The 17433-nt window shown below is 35.6% G+C and overlaps 1 protein-coding gene across 4 annotated transcripts in view; it reads left to right on the forward strand.

Moving 5' to 3' along the window:
* The window catches only part of LOC101887725 (neprilysin-2), a 94913-nt gene extending 81584 nt beyond the window's left edge, over positions 1 to 13329 (forward strand). For all 4 annotated transcript variants that reach the window (XM_059130503.1, XM_059130505.1, XM_059130504.1 and 1 more), the window contains 4 exons: positions 6148 to 6557; positions 6655 to 6905; positions 6991 to 7177; positions 13092 to 13329. In XM_059130503.1, coding sequence (XP_058986486.1) covers positions 6148 to 6557; positions 6655 to 6905; positions 6991 to 7177; positions 13092 to 13243 — 1000 coding nt within the window. In that variant the 3' untranslated portion in view covers positions 13244 to 13329. The remainder of the gene's footprint in view (positions 1 to 6147; positions 6558 to 6654; positions 6906 to 6990; positions 7178 to 13091) is intronic.
* The last annotated feature ends 4104 nt before the right edge of the window (positions 13330 to 17433 follow it).

Genomic DNA, 17433 nt, shown 5'->3' on the forward strand with positions numbered 1-17433 from the left:
ATAAGTGTGCCAAATTTTATCGAAATCGGTTCAGATATAGCTATAGCTGTCATATATATTGTTCATCCGATTTTTTATTTGTCCTCCGCAGACGTAATATGCACTCTGTAACAACAATATTTGGGGACATATATCCAATGTAGCTCAGAAATATTTTCGCTAAATTTTATCGAGATCGGTTCAGATTTGGATATAGCTCCCATATATAACTTCGCCCGACTAACCTTTTATTGTACACCAAACGTCTAATATTTGCCCAAATGGGATTAAATTTGGCACATGCGACCGAATTGGGTGTAGAAGCTAGTATGCCAAATTTGGTGAAGATCGGTTCAGATATAGCTATAGATCCCCCATATATATTGTTCATCCGATTTATTATTTTTGTCCTCCGCAGCCGTAATATGCACTCTGTAACAACAATATTTGGGGAAATATATCAAATGCAGCTCAGAAATATCTTTGCCAATTTTTATCGATATCGGTTCAGATTTGGATATAGCTCCCACATATATAACTTCGTCCGATTTACTTTATATTGTGTACCAAACGCCTAATATTTGTCGAAATGGGATGGAATTTGGCACTTACGACCGAATTGAGTCTAGAAGCTAGTATGTCAAATTTGGTGAAGATCGGTTCAGATATAGCTATAGCTCCCATATATATTGTTCATCCGATTTGTTATTTTTGTCCTCCGCAGCCGTAATATGCACTCTGTAACAACAATATTTGGGGAAATATATCAAATACAGCCCAGAAATATATGTGCCAAATTTTAGCGAGATCGGTTCCGATTTGGATATAGCTCCCACATATATAACTTCGTCCGATTTACCTTTGATTGTGCACCAAACCATCTAATATTTGCCCAAATGGGATGAAATTTGGCACTTACGACCGAATTGAGTCTAGAAGCTAGTATGTCAAATTTGGTGAAGATCGGTTCAGATATAGCTATAGCTCCCATATATATTGTTCATCCGATTTGTTATTTTTGTCCTTCGCAGACATAATATGCACTCCGTAACAACGATATTCAGGGAAATATATCAAATACAGCTCAGATATATCTTTGCCAAATTTTATCGAGATCGGTTTCGATTTCGATATAACTCCCATATATAACTTCGTCCGATTTACCTTTTATTGTGCACCAAACCTCTAATATTTGCCCAAATGGTATGAAATTTGGCACATACGACCGAATTGAGTCTAGAAGCTAGTATGTCAAATTTGGTGAAGATCGGTTCAGATATAGCTATAGCTCCCATATATATTGTTCATCCGATTTGTTATTTTTGTCCTCCGCAGCCGTAATATGCACTCTGTAACAACAATATTTGGGGAAGTATATCAAATACAGCCCAGAAATATATGTGCCAAATTTTATCGAGATCGGTTCCGATTTGGATATAGCTCCCCAAAATATCTCTTTATCCGATTTCAAATTAATTGTGCACCAAATGGGCAATACAAGTCCGAATTTAAAAGATACAAATGCTTCGGAATATTTAGTCCTTAGAACTTTAAATTATAATTATAATCATAGCGTGTATGTTTGAATTTTCCCATAAAAAAACTTTTAATTGTTAAGCGGAGCTCTACTAAATTAGCAAAGTGGTGTAGGGTATCATAAAGTCGGCCCGCCCGACTTTAAGACTTTTTTTACTGGTTTTATATTGAAGAACTGATTTCTAAAATTTATTTCACGAAATTAATTAAGAATTCGCATTTCGTTTATTATTTTTAAACTAAAATGAAGATGCCATTGCGAAAAAATGCAGTGAATACCAGTTACTTTTAAAAAAGCTTGCCATATCTCTGTAAAAAATGCATATGTTTTAAAGGAAAGATATAATAATGAGAACCCGATAATGTGAACTTTATACTTCACTCTTCCTAAACTAAGGGATAACAAAAGTGGGATAACAAATGGAAGATATAAGAACGGGCCATAGACGCATTTGTTAGACCGAATATGGCAACGCTCATGGTAAAATAAAAAAGGTAGTCGCATCGACACAGCTGCTGCAACAATGAACTGTCAAAATAAAATTTGAATTTGAAAATTTTGAATGATTTTTTTTTTAATTCATTAAAATTGTTGAAAAATGTCTATCATAACAACCTCCGATTGGTGTCGTATAAAAAATACATATAAAAATCTGCGTATAAAGAAACTTATAACAATCAAGGTTTTTTTTTTTGAGTCCTCGGAGTTAATCCCGATAAATATTGAAATGTAAAGATACTACCACTCAGATTACTTTTTAATAAATTTGAATAATTTTTAGTCCGAATTCAGGGCACATATTTATTTATATATATAAAAAATACTAACATTTTTATTATTCATTATATATGTATTTTTTTAATTTTTATAGAGATGCGGAAAAAAGGTAAAAATTGCAGTGCACAAGTACAAAGAACTTTATGGTATATGCTTTGCAATACTTAGCTTAAAAAATCTATAATCTGCTTTTGGTTTCAGGTTATCTGAACATAGTTAAATGCTTTTTCTATTCTTGACGTATCTTCCTAGAAACGTAATTTTTATTATGCTCCGTATCATATATGTACCAATGTCGGTGGCATAAAAACATCTGAGTATATTAACTTTGTCATTTAGCGATGTCCGTCGGTCTGTCAGTCTGTGAAAATCAACCTAGCTTCCGAACGAGATGAAGTAGGTTGATAAAATTTTACTCAAATGTATATTATGTCTGCAGGACTTTTGGTATTGAAAATGTCCCATGTAAGTTCACGTTTTGGTATAGCCCCCCAAATAATGGTACCTTCCGATATTCGGTAATTTGATGATTTTAGCGACATTTTTCACCGGAATTGTTTAAAATTAGGTATTTGAAGTTCGTAATGGATACTACAGCCTATGACAGAAAATTGTCTGTGCAGATCCACGTCTTCGTATAGCCCTCATATATCGGTCCTACCGATATTCGGTATTTTGATGATTTTAGCGACATTTTTCACCGGAATTTGGTATTTGAAGTTCGTAATGGATGCTACACCATATGGCAGAGAATTGTCTGTGCAGGTCCACGTCTTCGTATAGCTCTCACATAACGGCACCTCCCGATATTCGGTATTTAGGTGATTTAAGCGACATTATTCACCGGAATTGTTTCAATTTTGGTATTTGAAGTTCGTAATGGATACTACAGCCTATGACAGAAAATTGTCTATGTAGGCCCATGTCTTCGTATAGCCCCCATATAACGGTATCTCCCTATATTCTGACTACAGATTTAGCTACATTATTTACCGATTTTTTTCAAAGTTTCGCATTTGAATATTGTAATGGCTTATGACAAAAGTTACCTATGCAGGTCCACGTCGTCGTTTAGACCCTAATATAACGGCTACATTCACGATTTTTAAAATTTTTTACAGAATATTTAACGGATTTTATTTTTTTTTTTTAATTAGTAATTTTCAAAAAAAAAAAAAATAATAATAAATTCCGTTAAAAATTCTGTTGAAATATTAAAAATTCCGAATGTAGCCGTTATATTAGGGTCTATACGACAACGTGGCCCTGCGTTCCGAATGGTGGGGGTGTTCAAAGTTTGGCCCGCCCGAACTTACAGCTTTTTTACTTATTTTTAATAAAAAATCATCCTCTTGTTGGTGATTAAGGATGGCTTGAGCGTATGTTAGACGCATTTGGCGGTCAGCAGCTAACAGCTAATGCACCATCTGGACCTTGTACGGAAACATCTTCATAGGTCTTGTACCAAAACTCGCTTTTAAGACCGTCGACTGATATCCATTTGCGTCGTACGTCGTCTGGTCGATATCGACGGCATTTCCATGGCATTGTCGGCTTCGGCAGTAATATTCTCTGCAGAAGGCATACTCCGGGATCTGTCACGCCTGACAGCATCCTTTGTTGTACCACTCTCTTCGAGGCGAGCAGCTAAATGTCGCGGTGTTTTACCAGCAGACGTTGGACGGCCAGGAAATCTTCGACGAAATCCATGTTGTGCTAAAGTCACCGACCGATTATTGGTCAAAAAAAAAAAAAAAAAAAAAAAAAACACAAAAAAACAAGGAAACATTAGAAGAAATGTGGCAAAAACCATTAAAATGCCGCATATCGGGAGGTGCCGTTATATGGGGGCAATACCAATTCTTGGACCTACACATGCAATGTTTCGCCAAAGGAGCTAGAACCCATTATGACCTAGAAATACCAATTTTCAGACAAATCCGTGAAAAAATGTGGCAAAAATCATCAAATTACCGAATATTGGGATGTACCATTATATGAGGGCTATGCCAAATCGAGGACCCATACATGCAATGTTTCGCCACCGGAGCTGGAACCCATTTTGACCAACAAATACCAATTTTTAGACAAATCCGTGAAAAAATGTGGCAAAAATAATCAAAATACCGAATATCGGGAGGTACCTTTATATGGAGGCTATACCAAAACGTGGACCTATACATGTCATGTTTTGCCACACGTACAGGGACCCGTTATGACCTAGCAATACCAATTTTCAAACAAATCAGTGAAAAAATGTGGCATAAATCATCAAAATACCGAATATCGGGAGGTACCGTTATATGGGGACTATACCAGAACGTGAACCGATATATCTCATTTTCAATACCAACCATCCTAGACACAATACAAATTGCTCTGCTATATTTTGGCGCTCTACGTCAAATAATGTGGGCTGTATCGTGATTTAAACAGACAGACAGACAGACGGACAGGCAGACGGACATCGTTAAATCGACTTAGAATTTTATGCTTATTATGAATATATATAGTTTATGGGATCTACGACGAATATTTAAGGATGTTACAAACGGAAGGATAAGGTTAATATACCCCCCTTTCCAAGGTGGAGGGTATAAAAATACTCTCCAATATTCCGCGGACCAGTGTAGCGTAACATTGTTTATTAACGTGTATTTCGCATGTGTTTTCTACGAAAATGTCAAAACAGAACTGACATTAGGGGCCAATCGTAAAATTTATAGCATTTGCTGATAGCAGGATTACTTTTGCGCCTCCCTGTAGATAATAGTTTAAAACCCATTAGCATTTTTAGAAAAGTATCCACATTACATTTTCTCACGGTCCTGTGATATATAAAACCCATTTGAATTTAAGGCAGTGTTTACATTGAAGTATTTTATCATAAGAAAAGTTAAAACAAATTTAATAAGCTCAGTAGATTTGAACTGTCAATATTGTTGCGTTTTCGTCATGGTAGAAGAATACAGGTAGTCGCATTGTCGACACAGCTGCTGGGACAGTGAACTGTCAAACCGATTTTGCAATTGAAAATGTTGAATGAACAATTATTCAAATTTGTAAAAATGTTTGAAAAATTTATACCAAAACAACCTCCGATTGGCGTCGTATATGAAAATATATAAAAATCTACTTTTTTTTGATAAAACATTTTAAAATTTTTTGACAGATCAATGTCTCCAAGCATTGATGCATCTACCTGTATTCTTCTACCATGGCATTCGTTTTATCAAACATCTTAATCAATAAATCCATTAGATTTATTATATGTTTAGAACATTTTAAAGGCCTTCATGACCCAGAGCTTTAATCTCTCAAACTCATTCACATTATCCGCTTTCACCAAATATTTGCCTAAACATTTCCGATCGTTTTGTTAATTCACCACACTATATAACACACACCAATACACCAGTATTTGTCCACCATTATTAATACGTAAAATTTGTTTCCAGCTTTATTCTAATCTAAACGCTTTAGATTTGTAACGTTATTTGTTATATCATTATGCTATATATTAAAAAAGCAATCTAAAAACAATTATAACAATTAATTTTTGATTTTCGTTTCATTTTTATATTTTCAAATATGACACCCAAAACCGCTCACCATAATAAAATTGAAAAAAAATTTCAAATTTCATTACTCAAACGTAATTTTGTTGCTAAAATTTCGATAACATTACCATTCATGCCAAAAACATTTTAACCAAAAAACAAAAAAAAAAAAAAAAATGCCATGCAACAAAAAATATTCCGCCACGCCATTGCCCACCGCCACACGCCATCCATCATCCATGAAATTCGCAAACTATCCTAAAATGATATTCGCCAAAAAAAAAAAAAAAACAGCTTAGCCATCTCGGTGGGTTCGTTGTATGTGCGCAAGTACTTCAAGGAGGACTCGAAATCAAATGCCCTGGAAATGGTCAACAATATTCGCAGTGTATTCGATAATATTTTGGATGAAGTCACCTGGATGGATGACAAGACCAAAGCTGAGGCCAAGAATAAATTGAAACACATGACCACCCACATTGGCTATCCCGATGAAATGTTGGATGACAAGAAATTGGCTGAATACTATGATAAATTGGAAATCGATGCCGACAAGTATTTCGAATCATTCCTGAAAATGAATGTTTTCGGTACCGATTACTCGTTCAACAAATTGAGATTGCCTGTCAACAAGACCGATTGGATACGTCATGCCCGCCCAGCTGTGGTCAATGCTTTCTACTCATCCATTGAGAATAGTATACGTAAGTGGCAATACTCTCTTAATACTCTCTCTCTTATATATTAAAGAATACAATTTTAAAATAATTTTCTCTTTATTTTTTCTCTCCACCCCCTCAGAATTCCCCGCCGGTATTTTACAGGGACATTTCTTCAATGCCCATCGTCCCAAGTACATGAATTATGGTGCCATCGGTTATGTGATTGGCCATGAAATCACCCATGGTTTCGATGACCAAGGTCGCCAATTCGATTTGGAGGGTAATTTGGTTGATTGGTGGGAGCCCGATACCCAAAAATCCTATTTGGAAAAGGCCAAGTGTATTATCGAACAATATGGCAACTATACCGATAAACAAACTGGTTTGAATGTAAGTGCGAAAATCAGCTTCATAATTTAGTACTTTTTAAGAATTCCAATAAAAATTTTTCTGTTCTATCTCACCTTCCATCCAGCTCAATGGTATTAATACTCAGGGTGAAAATATTGCCGATAATGGTGGCATCAAAGAATCCTACATAGCCTACAAACGGTGGGTGGAGAAGAATGGCGAAGAACCCAAATTGCCCGGCCTGAATTATTCACCCGAACAAATGTTCTGGATTTCGGCAGCTCAAACATGGTGTGCCGTGTACAGGAAAGGTGAGTTTTAGATTTTTAATATTTAAAATTAAAATCCTTCCTTAAGGTGCTATCAGACGATAAGGGGTTTACATATCTAGTGTCAAATTTTCCGTACATAGAAGTTCTAGAACTGCAAGAATGTAAAAGTTTTTACTACGATAACCGATTTTCCCTTTGTGATATTAGAGAATATTGCAAAACTAGTAGATCCTTGCAGGTTCTGGAACAGACCAATTGTGTGATACATGGAGAGAGTACATATGTATTGGCAAAGTATGGTGCGACAAGTAAAAAAACATTAAGTTCGGCCGGGCCAAACTTTTAATACCCTCCACCTTAGGGTAAAGGAAACATTAGAAGAAATGCGGCAAAAACCATTTAAATGCCGAATATCGGGAGGTACCGTTATATGGGGACCGTTATATGGCCAACGGGGATAGAACCCTTTATGACCTACAAATAACAATTTTCAGACAAATACGTGAAAAAATGTGGCAAAAATCATCAAATTACCGAATATCGGGAGGTACCGTTATATGGGGGCTATACCAAAACGTGGACCTATAATTACAATGACTCGCCACACGAACTGGAACCCATTATGATCTACAACTACCAAATTTTCAGAGAAATTCGTGAAAAAAATGTGCCAAAAAGCATAAAAATACCGAATATTGGGAGGTACCGTTATATGGGGACTATACCAAAACGTGGACCTATACATACAATGTTTTGCCACCCGTTATGACCTACAAATACCAATTTTCAGACAAATCCGTAAAAAATATGTGGCATAAATCATCAAAATACCGAATATCGGGAGGTACCCTTATATGGGGACCCATACATGCAATGTTTCGCCACCGGAGCTGGAACCGATTATGACCAACAAATACCAATTTTTAGACAAATCCGTTAAAAAAATATGGCAAAAATAATCAAAATATCGAATATTGGGAGGTACCATTATATGGGGGCTATACCAAATCGTGGACCCATACATGCAATGTTTTGCCACACGTACAGGGACCCGTTATGACCTACAAATACCAATTTTCAGACAAATCCGTAAAAAATATGTGGCATAAATCATCAAAATACCAAATATCGGGAGGTACCGTTGATGGGAACTATACCAGAGCGTGGACCGATATATCTCATTTTTAATACCAACCATCCTAGACATAATACCAATTGCTCTGCTAAATTTTGGCGCTCTACGTCAAATAATGTGGGCTGTATCGTGATTTCAACAGACAGACAGACAGACGGACAGACAGACGGACATCGTTAAATCGAATTAGAATCTTATGCTGATTATGAATAAATATACTTTATGGGGTATACGACGAATATTTAAGGATGTTACAAACGGAATGACAAAGTTAATATACCCTCCTTTCCAAGGTGGAGGGCATAAAAATGAATCTTTAGATCCCTATATTAAAGTTAAGTCGGAACATGGCATAATAAATAGGTATTCCCCATGGTAGAAGAATATAGGTAGACGCATCGACACAGCTGCTGGGACAATGAACTGTCAAACCAATTTTGGAACTGAAAATGTTGAATGAAAAATTATTTAAATTCGCAAAAATTGTTCGAAAACGCGAATTATAATAACCTCCGAATGAAACATATAAAAATCTACTTATATTTGAAAAAACATTTTTTTGACATATCAATGCTCCCAAGCGTTGTGGCATCTACCTGTATTCTTCTGCCATGGTTCAGTCGGAACATGTCATAATAAATAGGTATTCCCTAGGTAGAATAATACAGGAGTAGCAGCTGCTGGGAAAATGAACTGTCAATCCGATTTATAAATTAAAACATTTTAAATGAAAAATTATTCAAATTTTTAAAAGTTGTTGAAAAATGCATATCATTATGACCTCAGATTGGGGTCGTATAAGAAAACTTATGAAAATCTACTTATTAAAAAAAAAAAACAGTGAAATGTTGACATATCAATATTTCCAAGCGTTGATGTATTATTCTACCATGGTCAGTAGACAGTCCGCTGACCATTACAATGTAATACCCATCCAAATGTATGCAATTTTGTCAATAGGAAAAAAATGAAATAACAGTGCTTAGTAGCATACAGCTAGCATCCGATTTAGATGAGTCGTATTGCTATTACATTGTGAATCCAAATCCATATTATAATTAAAGTATAATAAAATGTGTCCATCGCACTTGTATCTGAATCGGACGTACATAGATTTCGAACCCATCCAGCCTTCGCTTACAATGTCGATAGATTTCGTACCCGTCTGACGGCCTAGGCCATCGCTGCGTAAATGTAAGTAGAAATTGTATACAGGTTTTGGATGAGTCGCACCTACATTGTCAGTGGTCTCAGTTGGAAGATGTATGTCCAAAAAAATTCGCTGGGATGCTCCACTCTTCAAGCAAGAAAGCATGCTCGCCCTTATTCGAACGTAACCGAAAAATAGAGTTTTGTTCTTTTTGTTTTTACTGCCAGGAGTGCTCCAACTCAACTTCCATCGCATTTCACTCTTTTTGTCAGGTTTATTCGTTACTTCTGCCTAGACGGAGGTAGAAGAATTATTGGGCCTTAAAGTGCCACACAAAGCATTTAACTCTTTTTTTCCGGTTTATTCGTTACTTCTGCCTAGGCGGAGGTAGAAGAATTATTTGGCCTCAAAGCGCCACACAAATCATTTAACTCTTTACTCTGATATCAACGCAAACGCCAAAAGTCGATTAACATATCCCTATGTTAGAGTTCTATAGCAGCGCAAAGTTCCCCTAACTCAGAAAGAGTTCCTTAGATCGATAAGTGATCCTCATGGAAAACAGGTTCCCATCTCTGATTAGTGTGTGTGTACCATGCTAGAAGAATATAGGTAGACGCATCGACACAGCTGCTGGGACAATGAACTATCAAACCAATTTTGGAATTGAAAATGTTGAATGAAAAATTATTTAAATTTGTAAAAATTGTTGAAAAAACGCGAATAATTATAACCTCCGAATGACGTCGTATAAGAAAACACATAAAAATCTACTTATATTTAAAAAAAATATATTAAAAATTTTTTGACATATCAATGCTGCCAAACGTTCATGCATCTACCTGTATTCTTCTACCATGGGATTTCCCTTGGTAGAAGAATACAGGAATAGCAGCGACACAGCTGCTGGAAAACGAACTGTCGATCCGATTTTGTAATTAAAAATTTTAAATGACTAATTATTGAAATTTGTAAAAGTTGTTGAAAAATGCATGTCATAACAACCTCCAATTGGTGTCGTATAAGAAAACTGATAAAATTCTACTCATTTTTGTAAAAAATCAGTTAAAAAGTATCAGTCGGCGTAAAAGTATCGGCGACGTATGCCCTCAGCCTATGTTCGATTATTTAAATTTATTTTGACTTCTGTTATGATTATTCAATTGTTCGACCCTCTATGGAGTAGGTTCCGAAGGAATTGTTGAATATTGTACATTTCGGGTCGGACCTAAATAAATATGATATAATGGTTGTGAAGTGCCAGGTTTGGACTATATCGACTACTTCCTTCCCCTTATATGAGATATATAAAAGTCTGACTCTTTGTGGAGGAGGTACTAGAAGGAATGGTTCGGTCTCCACCATCTTTATAATAGATCTTGTGCTGATGGAATTATTGCGACGTACCAAGTATGAATGAAATCAGATGTTAATTAAGCGTTTTATAAGCTTCAGGGATATTCAAAATTGTTTCCGTTTGTGGGGAAGGAGTGAACCTATATATCCCATCCTCACAGCAGATTTTGTTTTAGTAGAACTAATGAGATGTGTGAAATTTGAATAGAACCGAATGCTTATTTTGGATTTTATAATTGTTTTGGTAATTCAAAACTTTGATCCTATGTGGAGGAGGTACCAGAAGGTATGGTCAAATCTCTGCCATCCATATAACATATCTTGTGTTGATGGAATTATTGAGATGTACCAAGTCTGAATGGAAACGGATGTAAATTTCCCGTTTTATGAGCTTCCTGGATATTCAAAATTTTGACCTCTTATGGTTGAGGTACCAGACGGGGCTTCGCAGAAATATGTCATCTTCACACCTGATATTGTGTTAGTAGAAATAATGGGATGTGTGATGTATTTCGGATTTTATGATCATTTTGGTTACTTAAAATTGTGACCTTTTGTGTGGGGGATGTACCAGAAGGAGTGGACCGATATATCCCGTCTTCACACCAGACCTTGAGTTAATGAAATTATTGTGATGTGTGTAATTTATACAGAACTGGGTACTTGTTTCGGATTTTATGATCGTTTTTATACCCTCCACCATTCTATGGAGGGTATACAGGGTAAGATAAAAAACGGCATCCAACTTTTAGACTGCTATCATTTCTAAGCCACTCGTCCGTTATTCGTGAAGGATTTCAAGCATGATAGTGTGATTTCTTTATATTTGGCTGGAAAACCACAAGTGGCTATCGTTAGAGCACTCCAGCATTTAAATGTGAATAAATCTTTGAGTGTCTCGTAACATCGCTCGTTATCGTGATACTGGTAGCGTAGTCTGACGTCAATAAAGTGGACGGAAGAAAACAGCAACATCAGGAGAAATAGTTCGAAAAGTGAAGAAGCGCCTTGATCGAAACCCGCGTCGCAGTGGCTGAAAAATGGTTCATGGCTGAATGGCTGAACATATCGCAATATTCCATTCGGCAAAAATTGAAAAATGAGCTCGGGGTAAAGCCTTTGAAATTCCAAAAAGTGCAAGAACTTACACCGCAACAAAAGGAAAATATGCTCAAAAGAGCTAAAGAGTTGCTTCGCTGAGACGAAATTGGTGAACTGCCGAATTTGGTTTTCTCCGATGAAAGAGAAAACATTCGTTGTCCAGAAGTTTGTAAACAAACAAAATGATCGTGTTTACTTGCCAAAGAGGTCAGCTGAAAATGTGCACCATCGGTTGGCCACCAGAACTCAAGCGCCGGCCATGGTGATGGTGTGTGCCGAAACGCCATTACAGCCGATGGTCGCTCTCCGCTCATATTTATCGACCGTGGCATCAGATGAATGCAGAATATTATCGCGAAAATATTCTGGAGGGTGTATTAAAGGCTTGGACATGCAAACATTTTGGCCGCAGACCTTGGACATTCCAACAGGACTCAGCACGCACTACCCAAGAATGGTTACAAAATAAGGTTCCCGCTTCATTTGAAGCGCCCAATGGCCACCAAAATCTCCGTTGGACTATTGTGTCTGGAGTATTTTGAAAAGCAAGGTTGGCACTAAAAAATACCAAAGTGTCGATCACCTCATGCAAGCGCTTCCCCGGTAATGGGCCAAAATACCGCTGAGCAACATTCGGGCAGCGTGTGACGGTTTCATTGGCCGTTGGAAGGCCAAAGGTCACCAATTCGCACAAATCTAAACTTATTCTAAAATTTGATGAAAAAATAAATTTAAAGAACAATGTAAAAATTATGCCGTTTGACTTTGTTGCAGTTTTTTTTTTATCTCACCCTGTATAGTCTCTGTTACCTCACGCATATTTCCACATTTTCCAAAAATGTGCACATATCTCATAGAGTAGATATAGTCCAAATCTGTCACGTTGTAATATTTACATAAGTCTTAGGTCAATGTTTGCCAACTGCTTTGAAACCTCCCTCCTTAAGAGTCAACAGTTTGAATAATCATAAGTCAAGGGCGGGGGTCATACATCTGTCGGCAAAACCGACTCCTACTCTTTATTTTTTTTCTTTAATTTTCCAAATAGGTCAATTATTGCGGTTAAGCTGTATAACAGTTTGAGTGTAAACGTACCTTTATATAAGTTTTTATGGTGTTCATTTTGAAATCTATCCGATTTCGAACTTATTTTTCTTTATTGATATTATTAACCCTGTACTAACCCTCTATTCTTAATTAATGTTTTTCAGAAACTCTCAAAATGCGTATCACCACCGGTGTCCATTCACCCAATGAGTTCCGTGTCTTGGGTTCGATGAGCAACATGAAAGACTTCTCAAAAGATTTCCAATGTCCCGAAGGCTCACCGATGAATCCCGTTAAGAAATGTGAAGTTTGGTAAACTTCGCAGGGAAAAATATTCAAAAAAAATATTTGTTTATTACTTACTACACTGAAAGAAAAGAAAGAGGTTTCTAAAACCCCCCCCCCCCCCCCAAAAAAAAAAAAACACAAAACTTTTTTCTAATGTTGACATTTTATTATTATTTTTTTTGTATGTATGTATTAAATCTCCCTCTCTCTCGCCCCCTATCTGTTGTACTCGGCACGAGCGTGTTTTCTTACTTCTAACATTTATTTGACATTAGTTTGTAAGTGCAACCATGTGTGTTTTAGTATAATTTATTAATACGTCAACCAATCTGTATTTTTTCCAATTACTATCTACCTTTCACACCCACCACACTCCAAACCGAACGTTTTTATTTTACTCTTTCGAAATTTTACAGATTATTTTGTAGAATTTTCGTTAGAGTTTGTATGTATTGTTTTAATTTTTTTTTTAACTAAAAACAAAACCAAGCTAAGTAATTTTATATGTATTTACGTATGTATGTTTCTTTTTTTTTTTTGAAAAAACAAATATGCCAAATCAAGAACAATTTGAAAAAAAAAAACATTTATATAATTTTTTTTTTACTATTTTTTTATGTTAATTATAAAAATCTTATTTTATTTATAACCATTCGTTTACATACGAAACTTATGTAACAAAATTTAAATTGATCAAAATATTATTATAAAACAAAAAACAAAAACTTCAAGAAACACAAAAAACGATATTAAATAAATGTGAAATTAATATTAAAAAATTATACTTGTCTTTTAATTATATTTTGGTTAAATCTGTTGATAAAATAAATAGAACAGTGTGGCTTGTTTGTTCGGGATACCGTAGTATTTTGTTGTTGCAAAATGGTCTGACTTTATCCCTTTATTGTTGTTTTTATAAAAACAACGTTTGTTTATTAGTGGAGAACGATGGTAATGTTAACCAGGGGGTAAGGCAGGGAATACCTAGGTTTCGGAAAGAGCCACCAATCCTCATCAGTTCCCTTGTTTTTGTCTGGGATATTCTCCCCAGAAGTTATTTTAAAAAATAACTTCTATGACAAAAAACATTTTTTTACCCAAGTGACGAGATCGTAAGCTCAATAGAAGAGGAACCAAAGAATTAAATAAAACTAAAATTCTCTTGGAAAGTCTTTTAAAGAGCTTACGATCTCGTCACTTGGGTAAAAAAATGTTTTTTGTCATAGAAGTTATTTTTTAAAATAACTTCTGGGGAGAATATCCCAGACAAAAACAAGGGAACTGATGAGGATTGGTGGCTCTTTCCGAAACCTAGGTATTCCCTGCCTTACCCCCTGGTAAACATTACCATCGTTCTCCACTAATAAACAAACGTTGTTTTTATAAAAATAAAATAAATGTTTGTCTGGCAGTTAATGATATGTCAATCAGTCTATTATAGCCATGAACACGCCTATATTTTGGAGTTGAAGTCAATTAAAACGCATGGCATAACCAGAAAGGCGGTTTAGTTTCGAAGAAAATAGGAAAAATGCAACTCTGTCCTAAAACTCTGTTCCTGGCTTATATAAAATTAAAACCAGTAAAGAAAGTCCTAAAGTCGGGCGGGGCCGACTTTATGATACCCTACACCACTTAGCTAATTTAGTAGAGCTCCGCATAACAATTTAAAGTTTTTATGGGAGAATTCAATGATACACGCTATGATTATAATTATAATTTAAAGTTTTAAGGACTAAATATGCCGAAACATTTGTATATTTTAAATTCGGACTTGTATTGCGCATTAGGTGCACAATTAATTTGAAATCGGATAAAAATATATATGGGAACTATATCGAAATCTGAACCGATCTCGATAAAATTTAGCAAAGATATTTCTGAGCTGTATTTGATATATTTCCCTGAATATCGTTGTTACGTAGTGCATATTACAGCTGGGGGTAACAAATATAACAAATCGGATGAACAATATATATGGGAGCTATAGCTATATCTGAAACGATCTTCACCAAATTTGACATACTAGCTTCTAGAACCTATTTGGTCGTATGTGCCAATTTCCATTCCATTTGGGCAAATATTAGACGTTTGGTGCACAATAAAAGGTAAATCGGACGAAGTTATATATGGGAACCATATCCAAATCTGAACCGGTATCGATAAAATTTAGCAAAGATATTTCTGAGCTGTATTTGATATATTTCCCTGCATATCGTTGTTACGCAGTGCATATTACGGCTGTTGTTAACAAATACAACAAATCGGATGAACAATATATATGGGAGCTATAGCTATATCTGAACCGATCTTCACCAAATTTGACATACTAGCTTCTAGACTCAATTCGGTCGTAAGTACCAAATTTCATCCCATTTGGGCAAATATTATACGTTTGGTGCACAATAAAAGTAAATCGGACGAAGTTATATATGGGAGCTATATCCAAATCTAAACCGATCTCGATAAAATTTAGCAAATGTATTTCTGAGCTGTATTTGATATATTTCCCTGAATATCGTCGGTACGGAGTGCATATTACGTCTGCTGAGGACAAAAATAACAAATCGGATGAACAGTATATATGGGAGCTATAGCGACATCTGAACCGATCTTCACCAAATTTGGCATACTACCTTCTAGAACCTATTCGGTCGTATGTGCCAATTTCCATCCCATTTGGGCAAATATTAGACGTTTGGTGCACAATAAAAGGTAAATCGGACGAAGTTATATATGGAAGCTATATCCAAATCTAAACCGATCTCGATAAAATTTAGCAAATGTATTTCTGAGCTGCATTTGATATATTTCCCCAAATATTGTTGTTACAGAGTGCATATTACGGCTTCGGAGGACAAAAATAACAAATCGGATGAACAATATATATGACAGCTATAGCTATATCTGAACCGATTTCGATAAAATTTGGCATACTTATTTTCAGGCCTAATTTTGTTTGGTTGTGCAAAATTTCATACTATTTGGGCTGATATTACACGTTTGTGGCACAATAAAAGGTAAATCGGACGAAGTTATTTATGGGAGCTATATTCAAATCTGAACCGATCTCGATAAAATTTAGCAAAGGTATTTCTGAGCTACATTTGATATATTTCCCCAAATATTGTTGTTGCAGAGCGCATATTACGGCTGCGGAGGACAGAATTAACAAATCGGATGAACAATATATATGGGAGCTATATCTATATCTGAACCGATTTCGATCACATTTGGCATACTTATTTTCCGGTCTAATTTGGGTGCATATGCAAAATTCCATACAATTCGGGCTGATATTTCACGTTTGGTGCACGATATAAGGAAATCGGACGAAGATATCTGTGGGAGCTATGTCTAAATTTTGACCGATTATCTCCAATTTTAATAGGGTTCGTCCTTGGGCCAAATAAATGATCTGTGGAAAATTTCATCTGGATAGGGCAATAAATGCGAACTGTACTTTGTTTACAAAAATACATGGACAGACGGACGGACGGACGGACATGCATAAATCGACTCAGAATATGATTCTATGCAGATCATTAAAAGGAACTATGGGTCTATCTCGTTTCCTTTTGCCTGTTACAAACAAATGCACAAAGACATAATACCCTGACCACCTTGTGGTGTAGGGTATAAAAATAGAGGATCAAAAATAATTAATAATTTTGAGCAATCGAATATCGATTACTAAAAGTCAATTAAGCAATCAAAAGTCGACTTATGTATCCCTATTTCTGTCGTTATTGAGAACGCAACGAATGTTACGTACAGCAAAGTTGAATGAAATTATTGTTTAAGCTGCATGGCAGAAGAATATAGGTAGATGTATCGGCACAGCTGCTGGGACAATGAACTGTCAAACCAATTTTGCAATTGAAAATGTTGAATAAAATTTTTTTTTAATTTGTAAAAATTGTAGAAAAACACGAATTATAATAACCTCCGAATGACGTCGTATAAGAAAACATATAAAAATCTACTTAAATTTGAAAAAACATTTACAGTTTTTTGACATATCAATGCTCCCAAGCTTTGAGGCATCTACCTGTATTCTTCTGCCATGTTAAGCTGCTATCAAACGATGAGGGTTTTCTAGGTTATGTAGTGTCAACTTTTTCATATGTAGAAGTTACACACGTCGTGTGATACATGGACGACATTTCAATATTGAAATACACATACACATACAGTAATGTGCTTTCGATCACAGCG

The sequence above is a fragment of the Musca domestica genome, unplaced genomic scaffold (genome assembly GCF_030504385.1).
Source record: "Musca domestica strain aabys unplaced genomic scaffold, Musca_domestica.polishedcontigs.V.1.1 76, whole genome shotgun sequence".
Classification (NCBI taxonomy): domain Eukaryota; kingdom Metazoa; phylum Arthropoda; class Insecta; order Diptera; family Muscidae; genus Musca; species Musca domestica.